Below are 27,733 nucleotides of genomic sequence, written 5' to 3'. Positions count from 1 at the left end.
TGTTCACTGAACTGGCTGGATGTTCAAGCCCAGAGGGTGGTGGGGAATGGAGTTACATCCATGGTTGTAACTCTGGGTGGTCACAAGTGCATTCCACAGGGCTCAATACTGAGGCCAGTTCTGTTTAATATCTTTATTGATGATCTGGATGAAGGGATCAAGTGTGTCCTCAGTCAGTTTTCAGGTGGAAACCAAGTTAGGAGGGAGTGTAGGTCTTCTGGAGGGCAGGGAGGCTCTTCAGAGGGAAAAGCCTCAACTTGCACCAGGTCATGTTCAAATTGCATATTAGGACAAACTTTACAGAAAGGGTTGTCAAGCATTGGAACAGGCTGCCCTGGGAAGTCACCATCCCTGGAGGTATTTAAAAGGTGTGTATGTGTGTCACTTAGGAACATGATTTAGTGGTGGACTTGGCAGTGCTGGGCTAACAGTTGGACTCAATGATCTTAGAATTCTTTTCCAAGCTAAATAATTCTATGATCCTATGATTCTAGTTGGTGCTATAGCTGACATTTACAGGGAGACCAGTTCCCTATTAGCTTCTGAGGTTTTGCAAGTATGATCCAAGGAGGTGTTAACACTGCTGCAATGAAGTCCATGAAATCTAAGATGCCAGCATTTAATTGTGCCACAAACCAAAGATAAACGTTTCCATCTAATAGTTGAAGGAGAGATTTGTGATACTTTACAGATTTGTCAAAATGGCAGTCTGATTGTCAACGGCAGGATCTGTAGGTCACTCCTGCTGTGTTTGTCAAGTGACCTTTCAGATGGTTGCAGCATTGCAATCCATACCAATCCATATTATCCATCAGTGCTAAGGTTTGGAATGAATTGACAGTTTCAATGTAGAAAATTGTCCAGCAAGCCCTCCACTGTGCTGCTTCAGCAGTTGATTATTCTGAGAAACCAATCAAATTGGTGATTTACTTTGTTTACTCTCTTCAAAAAATTGCTATTCTACCACTGGAGTACTTGTATAAGTTTTTTTTTCTTTCTCAGTGTAATTGCTTTGAACTGTTTCATTAATTTTAACTCTGAAATTCTAAAGTAATCGTATTTTTATAAAGTAATCTACAGGATGTTATTTTTATTTGTATTCTACTTTTACCATAGTTATAAAATACCTTTCTGTTATAGTTTTGATACATCAGTGTGAGCTCTCAAATCAGAGAAGTTTTGCCTTCAGACTCTTTCTAGTTTCTGAAATTCTAGTTCTTCGCATTTGGGAAACTTTTTTTTTTTGTGTTTAAAAGCATGCCAATGCTCCCATTTGTTTGGCAGTATTTTCTCTAAAATGAGGGCCTAGATGCCACAATCAAAACATTTACATAGTGTTTAGTCTCCTGAGTGTCTCATGAGGAAACCCAAAGCCTGACTTTCCAGAATATGTAGTTCTTACCACCTCCAGTAAATCTAAATGTAAGCTGCTGCTCAGCAGTTTAAATAGCCAAGCTGGCATTCAATTTCTCAAATATGAGACTGAGTAGATAGACTTAAATGCAGTAAGAAAAATCCTACTTGAATCCTAGTTTGAAAGTTCATCTCTTTCCAGTGCTTATCACAGTCCTTCAAGCTTCAAAATCAAGTCATGCTTGCCTGAAGCCATGCTTGGACACCTAATGCAAAGCAACCTGTCCTGTTTTATGATTTTTCAGAAGGCTTGTGCTTGAAGCTTTTCTTACAAATACTAGATCACAGACAGCCCATGGCAGCTCTCTTAGCTTGTGAGGCAACTTCTGGCATTGCTGTATTAGGCAGTTCCTGGATAGTTCATGTTTTGTCATATGTTAGCTCTCAATTCCAGACTGTCTATGTAAAATTGTATAGGCTGTAAATCTGTTCACAACACGTTAACCGAGCTGGATCCTCCGTGCATGGCTCTGCCTTTCATTGGAGGTAGCTGCTATTCTGCTCAGGTGCTGGGAAAAAACAGATCCTGTGTTCATAGTGTAAAATTGCTATGGAATATGATTAGTCTGACCCATTAAACATGCTGAAGGGTTGGGTTAATTGCAAGTGCTTAATATTATTTCTCCACCTTTACAAATGTGATAAATGATACTACTTTGCATATAATGATTACTTTCCTCAGGATGGCATTTGGGTTAGGACCCTGAAGCTGGGTTGTGCAGAAGTCTTGGTTTATTCCTCAAGTTTTCTGTTTTCCTTGGCAGGTCATTAAAGAATTGTATTTTTATGATCTTCATTATTTTTTTCCCTACCAGGTGGAAACATTTTAATTGCATTTAAAAATTAAATTTAAAATAAATAGGACAAATGAATCGCAATATCTACAGCAATGAAACAGGGCCGATAAGTTTTATCATTCTTAGTTATTAGAAGATTTTGGTGTTTCTTAGAAACTGAGCATTTATATTCCATGAGGATTTTCAGCTCTTTGTCGAAAATAATAACAGAATGTTCTTGTCTTTTAATACATATATTCAAAAAGAAACACTGATTTGACCTTCTCTGAATATCTCACTGTCCTTTTTGAAATCATTATTCTACTTACAAGTGCACTTTATCAAGGGAAAGGGATTTGTGCATATTCTTCACTTAATTTCTACAACTAGCTTTAAAAACTAAGAGAAATTATAGACACACATAAACCAGAAAATCTGTTGCTACTGAAGTCTGTTAAAATCACCAAAGGACAGGATTGCTGACATTAGAAAAGAAGTTAAATGTAAAATTTTTATCTCTGATTTTTTACTTCCCTTGTATAACTCTTCACTTATATAAATAAGTTCAGTAAATGTCCATCACTGATTTTAAAGCCAAAGGTTTTGCTTGTGACAACATAGCTTGACCCCCTATCTGAATAATACACATGGAAAATCCTTTCCTGTGAAATTACCCAGTAGGCACAATTTGGTCTTTGTGTTTCAGCACCAGAATTTGTAGAGAGGCATAATTCTAGAATTTTCTGTTGCCAACTCTTCACACAAAATTATTCATGATCCCTAGAGTTTTCTAGACATAAAATCTTCTTTCCCTCTATAATTCTTCAGTTTTCTTGTGATACTTAGAAAGTGACAGAGATCATATCCCCCATATTACTGCTTCACTGCCTCAATTTTGATATTATATATTCCCATAGGAAAATGATACTTCATGCTTCCTATTCATCCACAAGAAAATAACAGAAAAGCAGTAGTTAATGTGGCTTTGTCACAGAGAGCAATAAATACTGCCTTTTATTTTTGATGTGAGTGTTCATCTTTGTATATTTTTATTATCTGTTATATGTGCAGAGATAATATGATAATCTGTTCTACTTCAGCTGCCCTTAGCTTTTGTGCTTTCAAAATCTGTTGAAATACATTGTGAGAGAACGATTCTCACCTGCTGATGTAGACCACTTTACAAGAGAAGAGTCTTTCACAGTGTCCATGTTCCCCTCCTCAAAGGGCTTTGCTTTCCCAGATGTTTTCCTCTCTTTTGGGACCAGCTCTGCATTTTTACCTCTAGAGGAACATAGAAAATTTTCTAGTTGATGTAGCTGGTGACCAGCCAATCTGCTACACTAATGACAGTAATGGCAAGGATTCACTCTGGTCCTGATGCAATGGGCAAATCTGTGAGTGTGCCTGGAGTCCTCAGTAGCACCACAAGGACTCCCTCAGATGTCTTTTACTCCACATAGCTGAACAGGAATGACTACTGGCCTAGTTTCCCAGACCAGACGTTGCCAGGCACTCCCATTCCTCTTTCCATGCCTCTGTGCTGCTTTGCCATCCTATGTTTGGGTCTCACACGCCAGGTCTTTGGAAGAGCAGCTGGTGCAGGTACTCCACAACCTCTCATTGAGCAGGTTCAGGTCACTGTGCTGACTCCAGGCTGTAGAGCTGCACATTAAATGTGCCCAAACTAAGGATGGGGCTGTGCTTTGTTTTTATAAACAGTGGGAGTCGTTAAAACCCTGAGATGCTGCAATATCTCACCATACCATATGGTCAGTACTGCTAGGATATCACAGTGCTTTTTGGGTAATTACCATTCAGGTCATTATGAAACAGTAATGAATTTTAAAGTTTTGAAATGAGTGAGAGCAAGAAAGCCAAAGATCAGGATTCCTGGTATGCAGCATACTGAATCATAATGCAGTCTATTATCTGACAGTACTTTTCATCAGTGCTGTTCTGCCCAATCCTGGGAAGCTCAGATATAAAAATCCCATCATTTAATTTTCATGCCTTTTTTTTTTTTTTTTTTTTAAACTTCTTAGCTCACATTATGTGTACAAAATGGAAATACTTGACCACTAAAAATTAGAATTAAGTAATTTCACAAGTAGAAAATCAGTGAATAAATTTGAACAGAGCTTCTCTGGGCAACCTGTGCCAGCATCTCAGTCAAGAACCTCCTCCTAACATCTAACCTAAACCTACTCTCTTTCAGTTTGAAGCCACTCCCCCTTGTCCTGTCACTACAGTTCCTGATGAAGAGCCCCCCTCTGATTTCCCTGTAGGCCCCCTTCAGACTGCAGAAGCCTTCTCCAGGCTGGACAATCCCAACCTTCTCAGTCTGTCTTCATAGCGGGGGTGCTCTGGTCCCTCTATGAATTAGTATTTGTGTTTCTTCAACTCCTTTTTTTAAACACTGTATTGTTGGATATTCTTTGTCTTTTTACATTATACATTGGTCTGGGCTTTATGCTGCCTTGAAGGAAGATGGAAGATATGAAGGACGGGAAAGAATGAAATGTTGGAAGTGCATTAAAATGTGCATCATCATTTGTCCTCAATCTCATTTTCTAATTGCTTGTATGAAGAAGTACTTTGATATGAAAGAACAGGTTTGCATTTTCAAGGCATTTTTTGCATCAGAGATTCAGGGTCCATGAACCCTGTAGCTGTTTCCGGCATTCAGCTCAAAATGCATTAGGGAGTACTTTGGTGGGGTCCATTTCAGCCTCAGAAGGGAGGGCAACACAATCATGGCACAGATTATTGCCATTATTTCTGTGCTTCTGCAGGCAACAAAGCATCTGTATGAATTTGTTACTATTAACACAGCTGGAGGTACTGAACGTTTGAAGTAATGCAAGCACAGGCTGGCACAGTGTCACACTTTGATTATAACTCCAGAGAGTTGATCCTTCTCAACTTCTCTCTCACTCTCCTGTTTCCAGGATGCTGTTATCTCCTCTGACCTTCATAGCCCAGCCACTGCCATTGATTTTTAGCAAGTGTCATTTGTGTTACAAATTGGTCTGGACTTGAATCTCTCCGTATTAAGAGGTTTAGATTCACACTTACTGGTGGTGGGAAAAGAGGGAAAAAATTACGGAAAGTGGGGATTTGCTGAGCTGTCAAAACAGAAGTAAGCTTAAAAAGGCTTTATGGCTAATAAAGCCTTTGAGGAAACAAGCATGGAAAAATGAAAGTGCAGCCCAATGCAATAAAATTGCAGTGTCCTTAAAATGATTACAATAACAGTGCTGTGAAGTCAGGCAGCTCTCAAACTATCCAGTGAATAGCTCTGTGCTTGGAAGTTATTTGGTTGCTCTCACGAATTCTGGATAAATGTGAACCATTTACAAAATTAATCATTATTTAACTTAATGTAAGACACAGACTGTGTTCAAACCAAAATAAATCCATGAAATACAGTCCTTCACAAAGTCTTTGCTGGAGATGTGTGCTTCAAGATGCATGAAGCTACACTGAAGCACAGAAAAAAGACTCAGACTCAGACAGACAAGACAGGCTGTTCTAACACCATGGACTTAAAGCATCAGTGCCCAGGACTGTCATTACAGATTATCAGATGAGTTACTCTCAGGGGCACTTCCAGACAAGAGAAATAAATACAATTGCAGTGTCTAAATGTTTTTTTTTTTTAAGGCTTGGTAGGCTCAGAAAGAATTTAATGGCAACACTATAAATTTGGTATTAAAAATGTTCCCAGTAGTCCTTGCCATGGCGCTTACCTCCTCTATGACCTGCAAACCCTTCTAATGTCTCAGTTTCTTCTCCATTGTATGGATAATATGTATTGTTCTTGTGAGGGCTGAGACTTCCTTTGTGTCTAGAAAAAGAGGAGTAGGAGTTGAAGAAGGCTAGATTCAATAGTTTTATACTATTTTTTTTGGTGGTTGCCAACCTGATGAGAATGTCAGATTCACGCCGTGTCTTCTCTGACAGGCTGTGTGCTACTGGGGTGGCAGGAGCACTCGCCCCATCCATGGGGGAGGGGTAAATGACAAAATTCTCCATTTATTCCCTCCTCAGGCACATGCAGCATTTTTCCTTTGGATTTTGAGGTGTGTGGCTCAGATGCTGGCAGTAGCAGCTACATGAGCCAGGCTTGGTAAATGACTTTTCACATCACAGAACAGTGGTGTTGGTGTGCTAAAAAGTGCCATGAAGCAAATTCCCAGGAGACAGGAGTCAGTGGGAAGAGAGGAGTGAAAATCTCTGGTGGAACCTTGGTAAAGCTGTATTTGTTTATTGCAGTACCAAGCAGCTCTCCCATACCTCAGTTACTACTGAAATTTGCACACAGTGAGTTTCACATCAATCTATTTCATACATCAGTAGCTGAGTTTCCCATTATGCTGCTTGTTAAAATATTTACTAATCTTAGCAGAAAAAAAATTTAAAAAGAAAAAAATAGAGAAATCCAGAAGAATTAAACCGTGTCCTTAAAATAAAAGCTTTCCTAGTATTGTTTACAGCTTCTCTGAGATGAAGAAGTGCTGTGATCCTGACTCTGAGACCGTATCGATGATAAGCTACTACTTTAAGCTACACATTTTAAGTCCTGGCTATTTATATCTGAGGGCCACTGAGCCTGGGCCCCCAGGAGGCAGTGCCAGGGACCCTCTCTTCTTTGTGGCAGCACCACACTTGGAAGACCCTCAGGTCCGCAGCACCTTTTGCTGAGATGCATCAGACTCTCCTGGGAGAAAAGCTGCTGTCACAGCAAAACCACAAGTTGTACCTACCCTTCAAATCAACAGGAGATAAATGGTATGCTCTTCATACTGACTTTAAGGAGAGTGAGTCACAGAGCAAGGGGCAGGGTGTCACTGCGGATTAAGAGCTGGTTATGAGATAGGAGAGAAAGATTTATCATGAACTGCTGCTCCTCAGTGTGTAGAGAGATTAGTGGTACCCCATCGGCAAATTGTCTCTGTTAGGAAGAACTGTGGAGGATTTAGAAAAATTCCAGATGGATTTAAATACATTGAGGGATTAAGGAGTACAATGGAAGATGAAATTCAGCTAGAATAAGTGTGACAGAATAATAGACATTAACAAAAATAGTACTTTTGGGGAAAAGAAAAAAGAAAAAAGAAACGGTATTCTTTGAACTCCTCGTAGTCTGTGCTCTGAGGCTGTGGAAAATTTGAAAAAAAGATTTGCAATATCTGTATACATGAATCCTGCCCTTCATATGGTGGCAAATATTTTCAGACTTGAAAATTTAAAAGAAAGCATGCAAATCCTGAAGGCAGTGGCCAATTTCCCAACATTCCTAAAACACAAACTAGTCTAATGCCTATCACTAAGGTCAAGAGTTCAGGAGGAGATTTTTTTTTTTAGAAGAGAGATTTTTCTAATTGTTAAGCATATACATAATCACATTAACTAATTGTTTGTAGAATTATAACCATAATATTATTTTATTTCAGAAGGAATACGCTTGCTGCAGGGTATAAGGCAAGAGGAACTCACTTCTGGTGTCTGTTCTTGGCCTAGGCTATAGTGAACGTGTGGCACATGGAAAGCGCTTGGCTGATATTATTATTAAACACAAGGTTCATGTGTTTCATGAGATTCATGTAAGGAAAACACAGAGCCATTCATGACCTCTGGAGCCAGAGGATGAATCAGTTATATTGTTTTTTTCATGTATAATATTCTCATTTATTTGGTCAGGTGTTCCTAGCACTCCTGGGATAGAATATGTGTGTTTTGGTACTTTTTGTCCGGGTTTTAGGCAATTGCCTGAAAAATGGCAATTTCATAGACACCCCTTCATCTTTCAAGTTTTCCCTCAGGTAATTTTGGAAATACTATTTTTTGAATACTGTTACCGAATAACTCCTTTAATGTCTTTTCCTCTGTCTTTCTTGATTATTAGCAGCATAAACACAACAGTGTCCAAGTAAAAAAAGAAAAAAAAAAGAAGAGAACTAATGTGTTTGTTTGTCAAAGCATTGTTTTTCCCAGGACAGATGGATCCTTAGGTGGTCCTTAGAGAGGGAGATCCCAGCTGACCACTTCTCTTGCCCTCCCTCAGAATTTTTCCAGAATTATCTTGGACTTTATTTCTTAGCACTTATCTAAGGGCTATATTGTATTTAGTGCTAGTTTTAGAAAATCAAGCAGTAGAATGTCCAAGGAGGTCTAAAATAACCTCCAGTCTTGTGCTGGTGGCTGCTGCTGAGGCCTGACTCAGGGTCTGGGGTTAGCATGTACTGCTGGGAATCTGCTTCCTTCAGCATTGCTCTTCTCACTCCTTCTTGATCCCAGCAGCAGAAAGTGGAAATTACTTTCCTGCTCTTTATCCTTTTCTCTTGACTGCTTTTAGCAGGCAAAGCACTCATAGCTGGTGTTCACCAGCCCCTTGCCCATGGAGAGGCAATGCCCAAGTCCTGGCATTCCAGCTCCTCCGCTTCTCCTTGCCAACCAGTGCGCTGAGAGAGGAGATAGGATGGGAAAGAAACCAAGCCTGACACTGGCCCATTAAGGTGGATGGTTAAAAATGCTGTAGCCACTGTCACCTGTTCCAACAGTCCCCCTCTACTGGATTTAATATTTTGTATTCATTAGAGCAAGTAATAAGCAAATAGGCAGCTCCCAGCACATCTCTAAGTTATTTTACAGAAGCTCTGAAACACCTGCGCACACCTCAGAGTCTCGTCACTCAGCTTGAGCCCTGTGACAGACATTCCTGCTCTTTTTCCAGGCATGGAGGGAGGATGGCAGCTTGGCTGGAGCTGGCCAGGCTGCTCCTCCCAGCTTCCTGCCAGCAGGGATTTTGCCTGCACCAGTCAATGTCCATACTGCTGCCAAATGGTGTTAGCAGCCAGAGAAAACTAATCCTCAACATTATTCATCCTAAAGACAGACTCCTTATTTGACTCTCTAATGCATTCCATATGGTATTCCAGACTCATATTTCTGAACTTTGATTTTTCTTTTTTTAGGTTTAGCTTTTTATGTTCAGTACTAAGGAGACTGTGCTGCATACTAAGAAAGTGATACTGTTATAGACTGTTGCTCTGCTAGTGACAGGAAGCTGATTTTATGTCAATCAAAACAAAGATATTCCTGAGAGATGGCCAGGTGGAACTTCCATAAATAATTATTTGAAACTATGGAATTAATCTTTCTTAAAATTCAGTATTTAAAAAGACTAGAGGGAAAAAAAAGAATTACAGTTCTCAGATCAGTACTGAAAAAAAAATCTTCACTGTAAAAGAAGTTTCTATTTGTGTCCACAAAGAGAATGACTGTTAAAAAATCTTAAATACAAACACTTGGAATAAATATAGTGGCAGGCAGGACCAACAAAATGATGTTTTTCAGATCAAAACTCAGATTAGCTCCTAAAGTAAAGTACCACCACAAGAAGCCATGGATCTTTGGTGAACCCATCCAGGCAGGTCTTGTGGTAGACATTTTTTTTTTGCCAACATGTGAATCTGTAGGATAGGGAACCAAATGAAAAAGAATCTTACAATTCTAACCCAACACTATGGCCTGCAGGGCATAATCTGTGTGTAGCTCCCATTGTTTAATAAAAGTTGATTACTGAAATTAAATTCTTCAACAGGTTTCATCTGTTCAGGTTCTGTTTTCAAGAGCTTTGGATATATGTCTTGTTACCCATGTGTTTAATATCTTTTCCCTTTAAGGCACATTTTTAGGTGTAAAGCTGAAATGTGGTTATTTCAGAATTTAGAGTGAAAGCCAGAGTGCCTCATTTAGGCATTTTGGATGCTGCACAGGTTCCCCAAGGATATCATCCACTTCATTTCACATCACTGAGCTCCTTGAGAGACAGGTGACCCACACACAGAGGTTAGACACCTTCTTTCCTCCACTTATTAGAAGGGACCTTTGAAGACTTCAGAAGACAGCCCAGGCTGCAAAGCATCTCCCTGTTTCACTGAGACATGCCAAACAAGTAGGATGTTCGGGGATCCAGTGTGTCTAGTGCTCTCTGACAGGCACTGTGTCTAGGATCTTCTGTCTGTCTCCTGCTTATTACTGTGGGGCTTGGAAAGTGAAGCAGGAGATGGAAGAGACCTTACTGAAGTTGGTCTGAGTAGTTTTAACTCCCACATCCTGAAAGAGTGCTCTATGTACCAGACATGAGAGAGAACACTGCCCATCATCCTCTTGATGGCCCAGTGATTCATCTTCAGGCCTAAAAGCAACAAAGAAAGATAAATAATGCACAGAAGAGAACCTGACTTTTAACTTGCAGCACTCAGGAGTAAGGAAGACTGCTGGTCCAAACTTAGTTTTTTGAGTGTGTGTGCATTGAGAGTGGTTTTAAAGTAAACATAAGTCTGAATATAATGTCTCCTCCCCAAAAGTTATGAATGCTGTGTTTAAGCCCTGCTTCATTCTCTGATTTAGATGTGTATTAAATACTATTCAAGCTGAGCTCAAGTGTAGCCAAACTTTTGAACATTCTCCAGGGGAGATAAACAGAGTGGCGATGCCACTGTGCTTGAGTTTGGACAGCAAAAGAGGCTGGGTGTGAGTGGTATTTTCCTCCCCAGAAAATACACTTACTGATACTGCTGGGAGGATACTGTAGTTAAGCATTCAGGCAACTTTCATTCTGCAGAGAAATGCCTTGCAATTTTATTGTAGTGCTCATCACTCTTGAAAATGGGCAAACGGGCCTTCATTGCGTGGGTTCTGATCTAAGCAAATTCTAGGTGGATTGAACCCTACCTTACTTAAGATTTTACTGGGGATTAGACTGACATTTAGGTTTAAAGAGTGCAATTCCCAATGTCAGGCCCATTTCTGTACTGTATATTATTCTTCATTTTTGCAGAAAATGATTCAATTGAACTAATCTGACAGGGCTGACTGGATGTCCATTATAGTGCTGCATTACAATTGCTAAACAGAGTATTGGAAGGGCACTAGGTACAGTCTAGTAAAGACAATACATAATTTGAATGATGGCACTAAGGGAGCATTTCAGAGTTCAGTAAGTGGGTTACCAAAGGCACTTGGCAATTGGGAGGAGGAAAAGCAAGTGAGAGAAACTGCTTGTGAGACTGACATAACCTCAGCATAACATTGAACTGCATGTTGTTCTCCTTGGGCTGAGAGCAGGCTTGGCAAACACCAGCAATCAAGCCATCTGTATAACTGCATCAGATTTCTTGCTACCAAAATGGTTCAATTTATGGGATTGTTTTGACAGGCATGTTGGGAAATACAGAACATATAGTTTTCATCATTGTTTACTTCTGTTTTTCCTGTTGTTCCCTTTGACATTGCCCACTGGCTCATATTAGAGTTTGAGCTCCATTTAGCTCAGCATGCAGAGCTGGCCATGCTGCCAGTGTCGCTCCCCACAGAACTCCCCCTGTGCCTTCATTTACATGTTTCCTTTTTGTTCTTTAACCAGAAGGGGAAACTTTGAGCCTTGAATGCATAAATCATTAGGTCCAGGTCAAAAAATAGGCCATTATTCAAAATGTTTGTTCTCACTCATCAGATTTGTAGTTTATCCTGGGAATTTCTTGAAAACGTGGAATCCATTTGTAATATTGTTCAGATGACTGTAGCATGAAGCTGAACTGGTCTGGAGATCCGCATCCAATATTCAGCACTACTCTTGTGTTGAAGTGGTCTAACTGGCCGTTCATGAAGCAAGTCTGGTGCATAAGACTCTGTGGCCTCCTACTCTATTTGCCCACAGCAGGCCTTTAGCAAGACTCCTAAGTCACCAGTGAGACAGAAGTTAACTTCACCTGGATCAGGGTGCTCCAAATATGCTCTAAAATCAGAAAGATGTGCTCTAAAACCAGTCAGAGCCCCTGTGCTACGATAGTTCGGAACAAAATTTTTGATAGGGGAATGAGCAAAGTTTTTACTAGAAGTTAATTTTCAGGCTGCATAGTATTTGCTACTACAACATCTCCATATTTAGTAGGGAGTGATATATAGAGCCAATAGTGCTGGTCTTTCTTGTCTTAGATCCAGAATGGATGCAAATCAAATAAGAACAGTCTCTTATATAACAGTACCAGGCACCTGACAAGGAAAGTTGGGGTTATTGCCTTCATTCGATGGAGTGTGGAATTGGGGGTCAGGAAGATGTCTTGACCAGGGTAACTTCATAGACCTCTCCCAGATGAAGACATATTATGTTCCTCATTAATAATTTGTTCAGCTACAGATATTCTCTCACTTGTGTATAAAACCACTGAAGATAGTGGGATTGTATAGACAGATTTAAAAAAATGGCTAGCATTACTGCATATTTTGTAGTAGGAGCTAAGGAGAAATTCACTTAATGGGATTGTTCTAAGTTATGCCAACTTTCTGGGAGCAGATTTTAGAAATGACTTCTCATCACTGCATTTTTCTTATGAATTGAAAAGTTAAATCTTAATAGCCAGTAGCAGAGGAAGATTATTATTCAGTGCTCTATTATTTAAATTACTTCTGTAAGTGGATTGTTCCTTAAAATATTTCTGTTTTCAGCTTCCTCACTGGGAGGGACCTAGACATTGGAAGATACAAAATCTTATTTTCACCAGACAATCTAATTTTCTTGTATTCAATGTCCAGTACACTTTGTGGAAACACTTTGACAATTACATAAAGTTGGGCTTCCAAATCCACTCCTGAGCATTTAAATGGATTGCACTAATTTTCAGAAGTGCTCAACAGCTCACATTAAAGTTAAGCTTTCATTTCAGATTTGCCTCTAAATAAAACAGCTTTTATGGCATAGATCCTGCCTTTCTTGATTTTTGGGTATTTTTTGTGTGTTAGACAAAACTGATGAAGTTATAGGGAGCTGATTGGATCAGGATTATTTTAGGTCAAACAAGTAGATCTGAACTGGATGATTTATTTTTGACATGATTAAACTGGATACAGAAGTTTTCATGGTTATGCCATGATGTTAAATCATGACATCAGAGTCTTGTACTGAGCTGGGGAGTCATTTCATCAGAAGGGATAATATAGTACTACCATATAATATTGGCTGTTATTAGCAGGGATATAAGCCATATTCTCTAGGAGATATAACAGTGCAAGAACCATACCCTGAAAAATGAGATCAAACGAAAGCAGTAGTGAAATATTTTGCAGATGACACTCTGACAGACTTTAAAACTATATCTATCTTTATAAATCCCAGAGGAGGTACTTATATTTCATTCCCCATTTATTTATTCATTGTCATTAATGTGTCAAAGTATATTCTACCAATAATATGAGATAAAGATTGGCATCTGAGTGAGACAGAGTTCTGCTACTGGTTCAGTAGGGTCTGAATCTGTCAACTAAAAAAATAGTAATTAGGGTAGCACTCACAGATAGAGATGGCATTAGAAGATAAAGCAATGGAAGGAAGTTCATTATACATGAATTTTATGTACTTTCTGATTCTCTTTTCATCTTCCAAGAGAACTGGAGATGGAAACCTTAAAAGGACCTCAAAAGAATTATTTTAAACAGGGAGAAGTATCACATTTTCTTTTAGCTGCTATTATTACAGTTACCTTGAAAGAAGGTGCAAAAGAGCAATCTACAGCAAATGGAATGAGAGCAAAGGTAGGAAACCCAAAGTAAGCACTGTCTCAGGATCTCAGCTGTCAACATCTATAACATCTGCAAAATGTGCTCTGCTGTCCAGCAGCTGACTCTTCCTAAGGCCAAAATCTAGATCAAAGGTGATCAGAAACCTTCAAGGCAATCAAACAAAGCAGTGGTAAAATCATAGAATCATAGAATATCCTGAGTGGGAAGGAACCCATAGGGATCACTGAAGTCCATCTCCTGCCCCTGCACAGAACACCCCAAAAATCACACCATGTGCCCAAATGTATTGTCCAAACACTTCTTGAACTCTGCCGAGAGTGCTGTGACCACTTCCCTGGGGAGCCTGTTCTAGTGCCCATCAAGCAGGGCTCTTAAAGGCACTGCAGAAACCATTAGTTTTCTTTGACATAGAAAGGGTTAGCCAGCCTCAAGAGAATTTGGAAAACATAAATAGCATCCATGGGAGGGCCTTTTGCTGCGTTTTTTTTTTCCAGCTCATGTTTTATATCTCTGAGGCCTATGTAAACTGTGATTTCTCTTTTAAGGATTCACTGCTACTGGGGTACTGAAATGCCTTATCACAGACTCCTGGAAGAAAAAGCATATGAGTTGGCCCTGTGTTGGTGCTGGAATGTGAGGGGCCACAGCCCAGGGACTCTGTGCTGTGCTGCTCAGAGTGCCAGCAAAGCTCAGCACCAAAGGAGTTCCCAGTTCCGCTACTGGGAACTGAAATGACCATCTTGACAGTTCAGATGAAGTGGTGTGAGCCCTGTCCAGAACTTTTCTCCCAGTCTTTGGCCTTGATAAAACAGTTCAGTTGTCAGGGTTGTCTAAAGAGTCTTCTTTCTACTGTTACAACTTCTATCTGAAGTATCTCACTATTTGTTCCTTATCTGAACACTTATTTTTTGTCTTTCTTTCTTGGTTTATCTAAAACTTCTCGTTGAATTAATTCCGTAGTTCTTGAACCCTCACAATCAGCAAAGGAAACATATTTATGAGAAAAACCCCACTCCCTAATACAGAAACTGAATCAAACAGGCTGAAAACTAAGCATAGTATGTGAAAGATCACAAATATAATCTGTTCTACAAGTATTGAATGCCTGCACTGAGGGTGAGTGAGAGGGCCACGAGCAGGAGAATAGGTGATATTTGAAAGATTGTCTTCTGCATTCTCCTTGTAAAAGCCTGAAATCAGATGGTTGATGTGGGTGAAGGGTGCTGTTGCAAGGAAGGTCAGTTTGCATAGCACAGTGCTGGTGGAAATGGCGTGCTTCTCTCCATGTAAACAAAGCTAAAGGCAATCACTGTACAAACCATGCAACACTGAGCAACATTAAACACTAAACAAAAGCAAAGCATTAATTGAGTGTGGAAAATCATGGCCTGGCATTCTTAGAGAAAGGTTTTAAATATTCTACTCTCCTGCAGCACAGCTGTCATAGAACTGCAATGAACAGTACTAGATTGTCTCAGTGTTGAGAAGTTGGGAAAATTGCATTGGAAAATACCGTGATTGTAATAATTCTAATGGGAATCCTCAAACATGACTGTGGGATCAGTAACAGCACTGGTACCAAAGAATACTCGTCCTGCAGCTTTTCTGTGCTGTTACAAATGACAATTTCTTAGCCTATAAAAGTGTTTGTGAGTTTGTGAACCTCTGCGTTTGAGTTTGATATTGTGCAAGAGTTGCTAAGACTACTCTTGCATGCTCAGGCTTGCAAAACAATGGCCTTCCTGCACCATTTTCTCTCCCATTTCCCCTCCAGCATTATTGCTGGTTTGTAGCATTCAAATGCTCTGATTACACCCGCCATTTACTGCTGCTGCATTGGCTTGTTGCAGCATATCTTGTTTTTGAAGCTGGTGAACGCTTTTTCAGGGGAGTAGGGAGGGGTAAGCCAGGAGCAGGAGGTTGAGCTTTACAAGTGAGGCTCCCTTGATAAAAAAGCAGCACCAATGTACACAGCAGCCTTTGCCTGCATCAGACTTGCTATTACATTAAAAGCCCACTTGCTGACACCAATCATTTCCATAAAATTTAAGCCAACATCTTTGGGAGAAAAGATTTAATTAACACCTAAACCCCAGAGTAACTATGACAATCTGCTTTCATAGTGATGGGAATAATCACGTTGCTCTCCACTGTCAGTCCTTGAAATATAACAGTTTTATGTATAATCTATAGTACTTTTTTTTCCTTACACAATCAATCAGATTCCTTTGTTACTTTCACACAAGAATATTTCAGTCTTAGACATCTAGAAAAACTCTATATTTATCTGGTGCCTTGAGGGGCTACCTCTGGTTGTGTGACAGGAGGTCTCTTGAGCATTTTGGGCTAGCAGCATGGAGGGAGGCTGAGCAATTCCATCCTAACCAAGATCCACATGAGATATCCCATTATTTAAATAGAGGTGCCCTTAGGGCAGCGCATGCAGAACCCAGTGCAAAAAAAAAAAAAAAAAAAAAGAACCAAGCAAAAACAAAACCCAAAACCCCCAGTGTTCATTGCAGACAATAAATAAAATGGTGGCAGTGATTACCATGATGTAAAATTAGATGTAAAATTAGATTAAAAAACTTACCTGTGAGGCAGAGTGACCTTCAAAAAAAGCTTTGAAAAAATCTTTTTCCCTTAGTTCAGTTGAAAAGATTGTGTCTAATACTACATGATTTTTTTGGACACCTTCTTCTCCTACTTATAAATCCTTGAAGGAAAAAATACAGAACCTTTTTTTTCCCTGGGTTAATCTCAGCAAAGTTGTTTCTGCTTTACTGTGGCATAAGTTAGATAAACTTGTATGGTATAATTTTATGGTCTTTGGGGCTTTAACAATGTTGAAAATAAATCTGTGATCACAATTTAGACTGAGAATGTTGTCTCTGTTGTTTTCACTGGACATATAATTTCCGCATCTTTTTACTTTCTTAATGCTATTAACTAAGCAAGGTATGATCTGTATATTAGGGATGGAATGTTCTTAATACATCTTTAGAGTTGTACCAACTCTAATAACCTGAAATTTTTGCAAATATAAATTTTGCATCTAGATAAGTGCTTTTTAAAATGATAGCAGTCGTCTTGTGTTAGGCTTGATTGCAACCTGTTTTCTAAATTAAAAAATGTAAATGTGGCATTGACAAAGGTTAAAAAGATTTAAAGGGGGTTCTGTCAGCAGTGTATGCACACACCAAGCTAAATCCTATGTATCTAATCAGTGTCCTCTGGACTGTGTGCCTTGCTCCATTGTTTACTTTCAAATCCATAATAATTTTGTATCCTTTCACTGGGCAAAGATTCATTTTAAAATCTAATGAATTTAAAAATATGCTTTTCACTTGTCCATTTGATACCGAGCCTTCAATTTGACTTTCATTGTTTGTTTCCCTCCTTGTCTCGTCAATCCTTTTCTTTCTTTCTGTCCTTTTACTTTATTACATTTTTTATTGAGGACTGAGATGAACTGGTTGCTGCATCATGGGCCCATTACACTTCCTAACAATTCCATTTGCACCTTATTGTTTGTCTTATTGCTGGAAAATTCAGGTGATTCATCATGCCTGAAGAAGCACCTGATCCCAATTCCCTTGATATCACGATCACTATGTGACAGGAATACAGTTAGTGGTGGCTTTCAGACTCAAAGAGGCCAAGGTGATAACTCTTCTGGGACCTTTAGCCTCTCAAGTATTGATGAGTTCCATTTTTTTAAGCTCTGTTTTCTTGCTCCCTTTCAACAGCCCCCTGAGTGTGGAAAAGGGCTTGGAGTTAATAAAGGAAGTGGCAGATCTCCTGAAGCTGCAGATGAGTGTCTTCGATGATGTCAAGTATGTACATGGGATTTTCCCCTTTTTTATTTTATTGGATGTCTCATTATTTTTGAATAGTTTGTCTTACAAGGAAATATCTGCTCTTTAATGTCAAAATTAAAAAAGAGAGTCGGCAAGAGGGAAAAAGGAATATAGTGATGATCTTTGTAACATTACCTACACACAAGAGCAAATTATTTCGAAAAAATTGTAAAGAATAAAATTGTTTTCTGCTTCCATAGGGAAAAATAATCTGTTCCAAGTGCTATACAAATATTACCAATCTTATTTAACAGTTTATAGGTAAGGAAAGTCTTCTGAAGGGTCATTGTACCCAGCATTGACAGGGGGGAAAATGACATCAGTGGATAAGAATTTGGGTGCCTGGCTTAGGGTCTGGCACATGGCACACTAGGTCATGCTTCTTGGTCAGTTACTTATTTAACAAATCACAGGGAGTTCAGCTATGCTGAGGACTGGTGTTCCTCCTATGATTCATACTGATGAATGCTCTACATGTAATCTCATGAACTAGGAGGTTATGAGCTACCTTGTCCAGTAAAGATTAAGGATTTTCTGAAGGTATTTTAGAAGAAACATTTACCTCACAAAACTTCATCCTCTCTTTATGAAACAGAAGTATTTTGATATGAAAGTAATTGAAAAGAAGGGTTAGATGTGGGAGGGTTTTGAGGAAAGAAGTCACATCTTGGGCACACAGAAAGAAACTGATATCTGGGTAGCATCCAGCTCCTGTGTTTCGGAAGGTTATGGGCCACTTGCCTTGGCCCATGAGTTGGGTTGCTGAAATGCACCATCTTTCTCAGCTTCACCTGTGCTTCCATCAGCTACTGTTTAATCTTCATTTACAGAATGTAATTCGTTGTTTAATACTATGTTTTAAGTCATAGTCTGATGATGTTTCATCTTTAGTGGAAGTGTTTATTCTTGATTGTAAAACAAAAATTCTACCCCTTATGTTGCTGTGTATGTATGGAGAAATGGAATTCTGGTGAGAAAATCCTTTCAGAAACCTGGAAAGTACCAAGCATATTGGCTTTAGTTATTGAGAAGAAAAATATTCCAATATTTTGTTTGTTTTGATCAATGTCTTTTGGTTGTATTTAATGAAATACATTTTTTATTAATACCAAGTTTTAAATGGAAAAAAAATATATGATACTCTATTACCTTTCTTGTAAAGAGAATTTGCTTCCTTGACTTTGAACACTAGCAGATAAAGTCTACTGCACATTTAAAGAACAAATCCCATGGAACAATTTCTCTGCTGGAATCAGTGGGTTTGGCTTCATTAACTTCATTCATTTACAGTACAAGAGCACTTTCACCTACCTTTCTAATTGTTAGTATAAAGCCTTTTGGTTATTTTTTATCATTTGATAAATCACAACACATTGCAGTTGATAAGCTGTAGATTCATTCTCTATTGAAAAATATCCCTCCAGTGGTGTAGCCAGATATGATGGACCTTTCTTTTAATGTGCAGAATTAGCTGGTTATTTTGCATCTATTATATGCATTCACATGACTGTAATGAAAATACTTGAATGGTCAGTACCTTAAAAGTGTGTTATGAATTACAGGAACTCCAAACAGGACTGAGCATTATTTCTATCCATACAATGTTTTTATCAGTCTTTGCCTATAGATCTATAAATCTGTGAAGGGTTATCCTAAATTGCAAATTAGTGAAGAATTCATCCGTAATAAATTTTCTTTGTTCATGAGAATGAGATGATTTGACTCAGGTTAAACCCATAAAGTACTAAAGGAAGGTGGCGCTGAGCAGTAGATAAGGCAGTAGTGGAGGCTTTAGACAATGGCCTTGCCAAGAAAAGAGGTAACACTTTTTGGATTTGTTATTTTCTTGCCACTGTTCCACTATCAGTGGAAAACAGTATGAATTTGAGTACTCTGGCTAGCTTCTCAGTGGCTTCATGGAGAGGGGTTTCAGGAAAAACCTGATGTCATGTCATAGCCACCACTGACATATCAAAGTGTGAGAATATTTCTCAGGAAATATGCTTTTTACTTGGGCTAAGGCATCATGAGTGATTTATATTACTTTATTTCACTGGAAACTAAAACTGTTCTTTTTCTTAAAGGTTCATTTTTTTGTAAAAACGGGGAAGTTATGTAGAAAAAAACTATCAGTCAGCCTGGAGTAAGAGATTTATAAAAGGTGTGGGAATTTCTCATACTAACCTGCTTTAACTCTGATCTGAGTATTTTCTTGGTCTAAAATTCTCAGTTCTCCCTTTCCCCCCGCAAGAATTCCAAATGGTTAGAAAGTAACAGTGTAGACTTGGATATTTTAGATCATTGCAAAGATTTCGGAGTAATAACATGTTAATGAGAATCACGGGGTTAATTTGAGTATAGACAAAGTCATCACATCAAATAGGAATAGTGTAAGAACTGAGGAGAGAGGACAAGTGGTGAGTTCTTTTAAGAAAAGTTCTTTAAATTCTCAGTTATGAGTTTATTGTCCTTTTCTCTGAAAAAAAACAAAGGAATATTTAAAGGGACTGCTTCACTAATAAATTATTGCCTCTAGTTAGTTTTGTCTACAAGTATCTTTCACTCTTCCCTATATTTTAATTTTTTCCCTGTGCTTTGGAGTTAGGTAAGTGAAGAATTGCTTTTGCCATGGATTCCTACCGACACCCTGTGTCTTGATTAGCTGGGATATGGTAGTAATCAGCTTATCTTATCTTTTGTTGTTCACAATCCTGCCAACTTTAACCGATAGACTTCAGTTCACAGGATATCCCCAGGCTTGGCTTCCAGAGCGTTCAGTCCATTTCTACAGCTGATTTGTTGTCGAGTTTGCATTGACATAAACTTTGCTCGCCCTGTGAAGCAGATGAGTGGGAATAGATTTAGGGAATTCATAATTAGAAATATTTCAGCGTTGAAAAAAAGATCCAACATGTTAGTTGTCACTTTTGGATATAGCCTGAATCTTTATGGAAGTAATAGTTATGCTTAATATGTTTTGTTAATGGTTATGTAGCTGTCAAATAAATTCCATTATTTCTTGTTACATCATTAGAGACCATTAAAAGGATATTAGCATGCTGATGTAATTATGCAAGCAGACGTAAAATGACTATAGTTATGATTTTATAATCTAATTATGGGTGTCCAATGCCCCTGGTGATTGATTGTTGGACTGGTATCAGGGACTGAAGTCAGATGGGTAGTAATGTTTAGGAGGGTTTGTATCAATTTTTTTAAAAAATACAACTTTTCAATCTGCAGTATTGGCCTTCTTCATATAATTGAGTTATTCACAATATGACACACTATCAAGAAACATCCAAATATAACAAAAATACCAAAATCTCTAAGCTCAACTTTGAAGATAGTGGAAAGGACTCAAAATTAATAGTCAGTCATTGATTAGAGCATAGATGACTTACCTGGTTTCTGATGAGAATACAAATAATTTTTGAATTTTTATTAAATGTTCTCATATTTGGGGTATTTACTGACAACATTGTAAGGGGGAAGTTTCAGCTTTGACCCCAAGTGAATACCTTTGTATGGAAAGAAAACAGATTATTCTGATTTCATAGTATTTCAGGCCTTATATCCTACCATTCTCAGCCTCCAGTTAAGAGTGAGATTTTCAGCTGAATATTGCATTCTCTCTAGACTGATATGATTTTCCCAATTGCTATTGAAGATCTTTCGCTCTAGGTGTCTCTTTTTCCCCCCATTTTGTTCTGCTTTAGCTTCCTCCACCCATTTATCTTAATGGCAGTTTTCTCATTTTTGCCTTCTAATATACCTAAACTCAGTACTCAAAGAACTGAACTTTCAGGAGATGTGCTAACTTGACCAGCATTTCCATTTTCATATACAATTTTTCAGTGGAAGACCTGTAGCAGAGCAGTCTATTTTCATTCCCTAAAATCACATTAATCTCAATCTGCTGCTGTTGTTTTGAAGTGCAACAATTCACTATATAACTGTATAATCTGTATATATAATTTTGAGAGTGAACAGGATGCTTAGGCTAAATTTCAAATGCTAATATAAATAGATTTTTTAAGTTGAAAAGGCTGATTCTGGTTATCTAATATAACATCCTGGATTACAATGCCATGACATTTAACCAGTATTCCCCTATCATGAATTGTTGATTGCATCTATATTGTGCATCCAAAGCTAAGTTAAAAGACCAAATCACTCATCTTTCAGAGTCTAAAGCTCCAACACCCAGGATTCAGGTTGGTTGTTCAGCTTTCGCCTCACAGTGCTCCCTGCCCAGACTACAGGTGAATTCAGTGTTTACTTGAATAGTTTATTATATGAAAAATGAAAAATTCAGGTTAACCAAAGGTATACAAGGAAACCGTATGATGGCTTCAGCTGAAAAATACCTTTCAAATTTTGTAGCAAACACAGCAATGTGATTTGACATTTTGAAAAAAAAAATACTATAAGTTCAAAGTAATGACTAGTTTCAAAATTTAACTAAGCTTGGCTTATAAGGAAAATGCTTTTATTTTGGTGATAAGAATAAACAAAAAATTGACTTTGGACTGAACTCAAGCCACTTTTTTGTTTTGTTCTGTTCAGGTGACCAATCTTTTGAATAACACTAATTATGATAGACTTCTGAAATATTGAATCATATATATAGTTTTTTTCTATAGCCATCTGTTTTATTTCTTAAAGAGAAAAGAAATCCTCAGTTAATGAGTAGCTCTTCAATGTTTCATTTTTTTTTCATTGTTCAGTGTGTGACTTGAGGTTTTATTTATTGCACTTTATTCAAATTCTGCATTGAGGTCAGAAACCCCATTTCCTTCTGTTTTGGTTTGGATTTTTTCTTCTAATGGTGCTCTTCACTACACTATGAAAATGCTTGACAAACAGGAGTTGATATATTTAACTCATATGAGGTATGGGGTTTTATTAGGACTATCCAGATCCAAAGTTATGCATGAAAAGATTAGTGTCAAAGCATTTATCACTACAAGGTGTCCAGTGTGATGTCTCACTGCATAGCTTACTCAGCCTTTTCTGAAAAGAACTTCACTGACTGAGGCAGAGATCCCATTGGCTTCAATCTGCTGAGCATTCAATTACCTGAGCATTCAGCAGTCCCCGAAGTCAGCTCCATTTAGACAATGCTATTTGGCCTATAAAATAAATAAATAAATTTCTGAAATTATTTTTCCTCAAATGAACTGAGTCTGAAGTAGATGATTCCAGCAGAGTTTAAAGTAACAGTAGGACCTTTAAATCTTTGTTATTCCATTTCTCATTTGCAACATACTTCCTGAAGTCTGATAAAATTGAAATTAAGGCCCCAGAAAATATTGGCCTTCTCTACTACTTGACCACCATTCATCTTTGGATTTCAAGGATCCTACTGAAAAAACGCTTCTAAAAAGAAGTCTGCATGTCTGTATTTGAAGTAATTTAATATTGATTTTTCCTATTATACTGTAGTATGTCCCTATACTTAGTATATCCTTTTTAATAGTTTTGTGTAAACAGTGATGCTAACAAAAGCTTGAATTTTGAAGGCTTGTAATGAGGACAGTTACAAGCACATTCTTTTCATACTTCAAATCGCTTGTTTCCAAGTAGTGGGGTTAGAGACATTTTGCACCTCCTTTTCAAAGAGCAAGCCTTATACGACCAAACATTACCTATCATTATCCCTGCTCTCAGGAAGAGCTGGAATGGTTGGGCTGGAATAAATACAATTTGAAAAGCCAGCCAACCATCCCAGTGAAAAGAATTTGAACTGAGGAAGATACCTGAAAATCGAGCCAAGTAGTGAAAGTTTGGAGAAGCTTAAAACACGTTCAAATTGGAAGTGTTGGGCAGGCAGACTGGTGAGTGGAGCTCCCAGCCTCACCTATTATAAACATGTGCATTGGCTGTAGTGCCCTAATAACTCACTATAGGTTTTGTTCATTGTTTGTCATGTTATTTTTATAACACCTGAAAAATTCAATCAACCAGTTAATCATATTCAGTCATCCAGAGCCTAAACACTGGAACAATACTTGGTATTTTCATGCCACCATGCTGATGGGTTATGACATGTGGTGTATGTATGCTCTAAATGTGAGCAACTCAGGAAAATATTGAGAGGCAGGATAGTGTGAGGGGGGATTATTTAACCACTGAGCAGTGGTGGGACAGGTAGCACAGGGTCTTGCTAGGTTTGTATTTGAAAAGTTCCCTCCATTGTGCAGAATCTCCATGATTCCACTCTCCTTGATTTGGTGTGATTAATCTTTTCTTGTGTTGTATGTTGAACATCTGTGGATTAATATTCTTGCAGAGTTTTTTTTGCAGATTGGCAGATTCTGGATTCTGTTGTCTGTGTCATTTAGATTTACTGAGAGGAATGTTCTATAGCTCATCCTGCTCTCCTTAAGATGCTGTAATATAAACTAGAAATAGATAAAATTTTTATTTCCATTCCATTTATTGTCCAGAAATTAAGCAAGATTTGTATTTCAATTTGAACTGTACCATGCTTAGTCTCAATAGAAAGATACACCTTTTGAGAAAGTTGAGCAGTGTTTGTCATCTGCTCTCTGATTTTAAATAGCAAACAAATAACCATGGTTACTTGACATAATCTTGTTTAAAGTGTTATAAAAGCATAACTCAGAAATAATGGAACCTTTTTATTCAAACTTGACTTCTCCCACAGGTTTAATGAGTCTGAGAAACAAATTATCTGAAAAATGTATTGCTATAACTCATTGCATGCAGGCATTTATAAGAAATTACATTGTGTTTTCTGGTACATATTGTCTTATTTGACAACTAATTTATAATATAAAGATACATCACTTTTTAAAGGAATGATGATAAGGAAAAAAAATAAGGTGAAAATTTAAACTATGCATTTCCTTACTTAAAAATGAGTGATTTCACAACCTTAGCATTACAGTAGTCTTGTGGCTTTTTCCCCTGAGGTACAATACATTTTGTGTTTCTTTCTTAAATGAATGTGCATATAACCAAGATAATTTTGCCTTCTCCACTGTAACTTTCCAGCTAGAAAAATATAAAAATCGTTAAAGTAACAGGAAGGATTTTGGCCTGAAGCATTTTATGAATTCTAGGTGACAAAAGAGAAAGCCCATAAAAATCTAAGGAAAGTCTTACAAATAATATGTATCGTGCTTGGCTTTCCATTACAACATTTCATCTCATTAAAACAGAGGATTTGCACCTTTGTAATCAAAAGCAGAATGAATCCACTAATATTGATACGTTTCCATGAACTCATAGGTCCCTGCTCAAGAGAAAGTTTTTACAGATAAGTGAACTTCTGAAGTTTATCTATGTTTTTTTAACTTCATATTTCTCTCCTACTCATCTCTCTGTGTGACTGAGAATGCCATCATATTCCTTTTTTAATAAAATCAAGTTCATAACATTGTAGGGTAGGCAGGATATACTCCTTTCTTTCAAGTAAGTCATTGAGTGTGTGCCATTGCACTTAATTTATATAACATTTCACATCTTATTAACAGGTAATAATTTCCATTCTATAGATGGGTAAATTGAAACCCAAGGCAGTTGGCTTTAATTTCCCTAAAATGGTACAGAACTTGGTGACAGATATGAGAATAGAAACAGAGAACTGTGATTCTCACTCTTGAGCTAAAGCTTCATCCACAAATAGAATTACTAATATTAGAAATGAAAAAAGGTTTTTTATGTAGGGATTTCTTTAAAAGAATAACCCCTTAGAAGAAATATAAAAATTATTTTATGTCTAAGTCTGTCTTGATCCTCCTGCCCTTGGCTACCTGATTCACCTAGAAGTACAAACAAACATTTTTTCTCTCTTTTTGTAACCTGGATGGTTGGATTTCATGAGCATTACAGACCTGCTGACCCAGCTGAAAAAGATAAAGGATTATTTTGCATTTTTTTTACAGCCTAGCCAGTAAATATTACATAAACAGGTCAATAGGTTGCATCACAACCTGCCTGTGGAAGGCTTTGAATTCCTTATGAGCCATGAAGACAGTCAGAGCAAATACACATCTGTAGGTGCAACTGAAAAAGCCCAGTAAGTTCCACTTGCGGTGCCTCCTATACCAAGGAAATATCTCTGCCTCACAGGTGGCAGGGGAGCCTCAAGAACAAATCTTCTTGTTGGTGTTCTCAGAGCTAAAGGAGAAGCCAACAGGTCCTTAAGAGGACAAGCCAGAGAGCTCTGGCTGTAGCACTCAGAATTTGGTAGTCTTTTGAACTAAGACTTAAAAACTTTAAAAATAAAGTTTGGGGTTTTTTGTCTTTGGTTGTGCTGCCTAATACTGATGCAAGAAATTTGTGTCCTACATGGATCCTATCAAAGCTCTGAGCATTCTGAACCTGGACCTCTGTAACAGTCCTAACATGTGAGTCATGCTCCTTGTTAAGGATTAAAAGTCACTTGTGCAAGCGGAGCAAAAGGTGACTGTCATCCCAGCAGACAAATTTTACACGTGCTTTCGAGCAGCTCCATTAACAGCTCAGGTGTGCAGAGGGTGAGTAGGGCTGAAGCTGGTAAAATGCATTGAAGGCTTACTAGGTGAAAATTAGAAATGTCTGCTGTTTGTAGATATAAAGGTATAAAGAAGAAGAATGGAAACATAAATAGAATACTTTTTTTTTTCTGTTTTTATGACATAAATTTTATCCTTTAGCTTAATCCTTGGGGAGAGAAAGAAAAATCATTGTACATTTAAGAAGCTTTTTGAGACCATTTTTCCACCCTCGCAGAGTCCAAACACTTATTTTTCGCCATAAGAAATTACAGCACTTGTATGGTTTGTTCTTTTAAATACTGTAATTAAGAACCTTATTTGCATGGCAGGCAAAGCTGGCAACTTTCATGTACTCAGTGTGGTGAAAATGTCAAGTTTCATGGCTTGTGACAGATTAATAGAAAAATTATTTTAAAACTCTGCAAATTATTCATAGATATTGAGTAATCATCAAAAGTTGCATTTCGTGAAGAATAAAAATAGGACAAACTGAGTGTAGCATCAATCTCTAAATTAAGCGTTGTCTCTTTTTTAAATCATTTAAATTGTAGGCTTAGCAAAATAATCTTCACCTCAGATGAAGCAAGTTGTAAAATCTTTAAAATACTCTTTCATCATCTTTTGCAATGTAAATTAGGATCAGTGTACTTAGCACAATTTTGATCCATATAGATTAAATGATTAATACAAAATTAATGATTAATGTAAAATAATTAGAACTCCATCTTTTAGTATGGGTATCAGAGACCCACCAGACATGGGCCGCTGTTATTGGAAAGCATCCCTTTCTGGAGCAGTCATCCCTTTTCTGTGACTTCACTCTGGAAATTATTCTAATGGCAGAAGTGTGTCAGGCAGAATGCATTTCCTTATTTGAACACCTTGTCATGGCCTCTTCTCTGCCCCTGGAATGATGCTCCATGCAGTCACTGCTCAGCGCTTGTCGTGTCAGGGGGAGAGAAGAGGGCACGACAAGGTGTCCAAGGCCTTACCTGATTTATGAAGAATGTAACTTGCAGAAGTAAGTCTGGGCTGCAACCATCAAATCCAGACCAAGGTTCCGTTTCCATGTAGTCACATTTGCAAGATGTGATTGCTCTGAAACTGTCAATCTTTCTAATCTTTGTGGTCTACCTGCTATACCTCCCAGCTGGTGAAAACCCCTCTAATGAAATTCAAGTGGTGATAGGAAATCAACCACTACCTGGTGAGAACTGCAATAAGTGTCTTTCCCTTAGCAGGGATTTTCCTTTTCCATCTTTGCCTGGTCATTGCCAGACACCAGGTGTAATGGCAGTACAGCAAGTCTTTAACTTTCTGTCTCCGTGCTGTGTTTAGTGCAGGAACACTTCTTTAGAGAATGCTGCAAACTGTTCATGCTTAGCATATATGAAGGATATAAATATAAATAGATAATATATTATTTGCTGTATTGCAGGGTATTCTGGAACATTGTGCATCATTCTGCACTTTAAGGAGCATGTTAAGAGTTTCCTGAGAAGGGCTCAAAAAGCTCATTTTGCTAAAACAGAAAAAGATTTTTTTAATTGATCACTGGCTGTGCGTACATACCTGTCAATAGGAA

General features: G+C 38.0%; 1 protein-coding gene across 3 annotated transcripts in view; it reads left to right on the top strand.

Moving 5' to 3' along the window:
• The window catches only part of PTPRN2 (protein tyrosine phosphatase receptor type N2), a 651,283-nt gene that overhangs the window by 261,587 nt on the left and 361,963 nt on the right, over nt 1-27,733 (top strand). For all 3 annotated transcript variants that reach the window (XM_039548283.1, XM_039548281.1, XM_039548282.1), the window contains exon 10: nt 17,528-17,614. In XM_039548283.1, the coding sequence (XP_039404217.1) occupies nt 17,528-17,614 (87 nt within the window). The remainder of the gene's footprint in view (nt 1-17,527; nt 17,615-27,733) is intronic.

Source organism: Corvus cornix, chromosome 2 (genome assembly GCF_000738735.6).
Source record: "Corvus cornix cornix isolate S_Up_H32 chromosome 2, ASM73873v5, whole genome shotgun sequence".
NCBI classification, from domain to species: Eukaryota; Metazoa; Chordata; class Aves; order Passeriformes; family Corvidae; genus Corvus; species Corvus cornix.
Note: the sequence above shows the minus strand (reverse complement) of the source record. Positions and strands in the feature narration are given on the sequence as shown.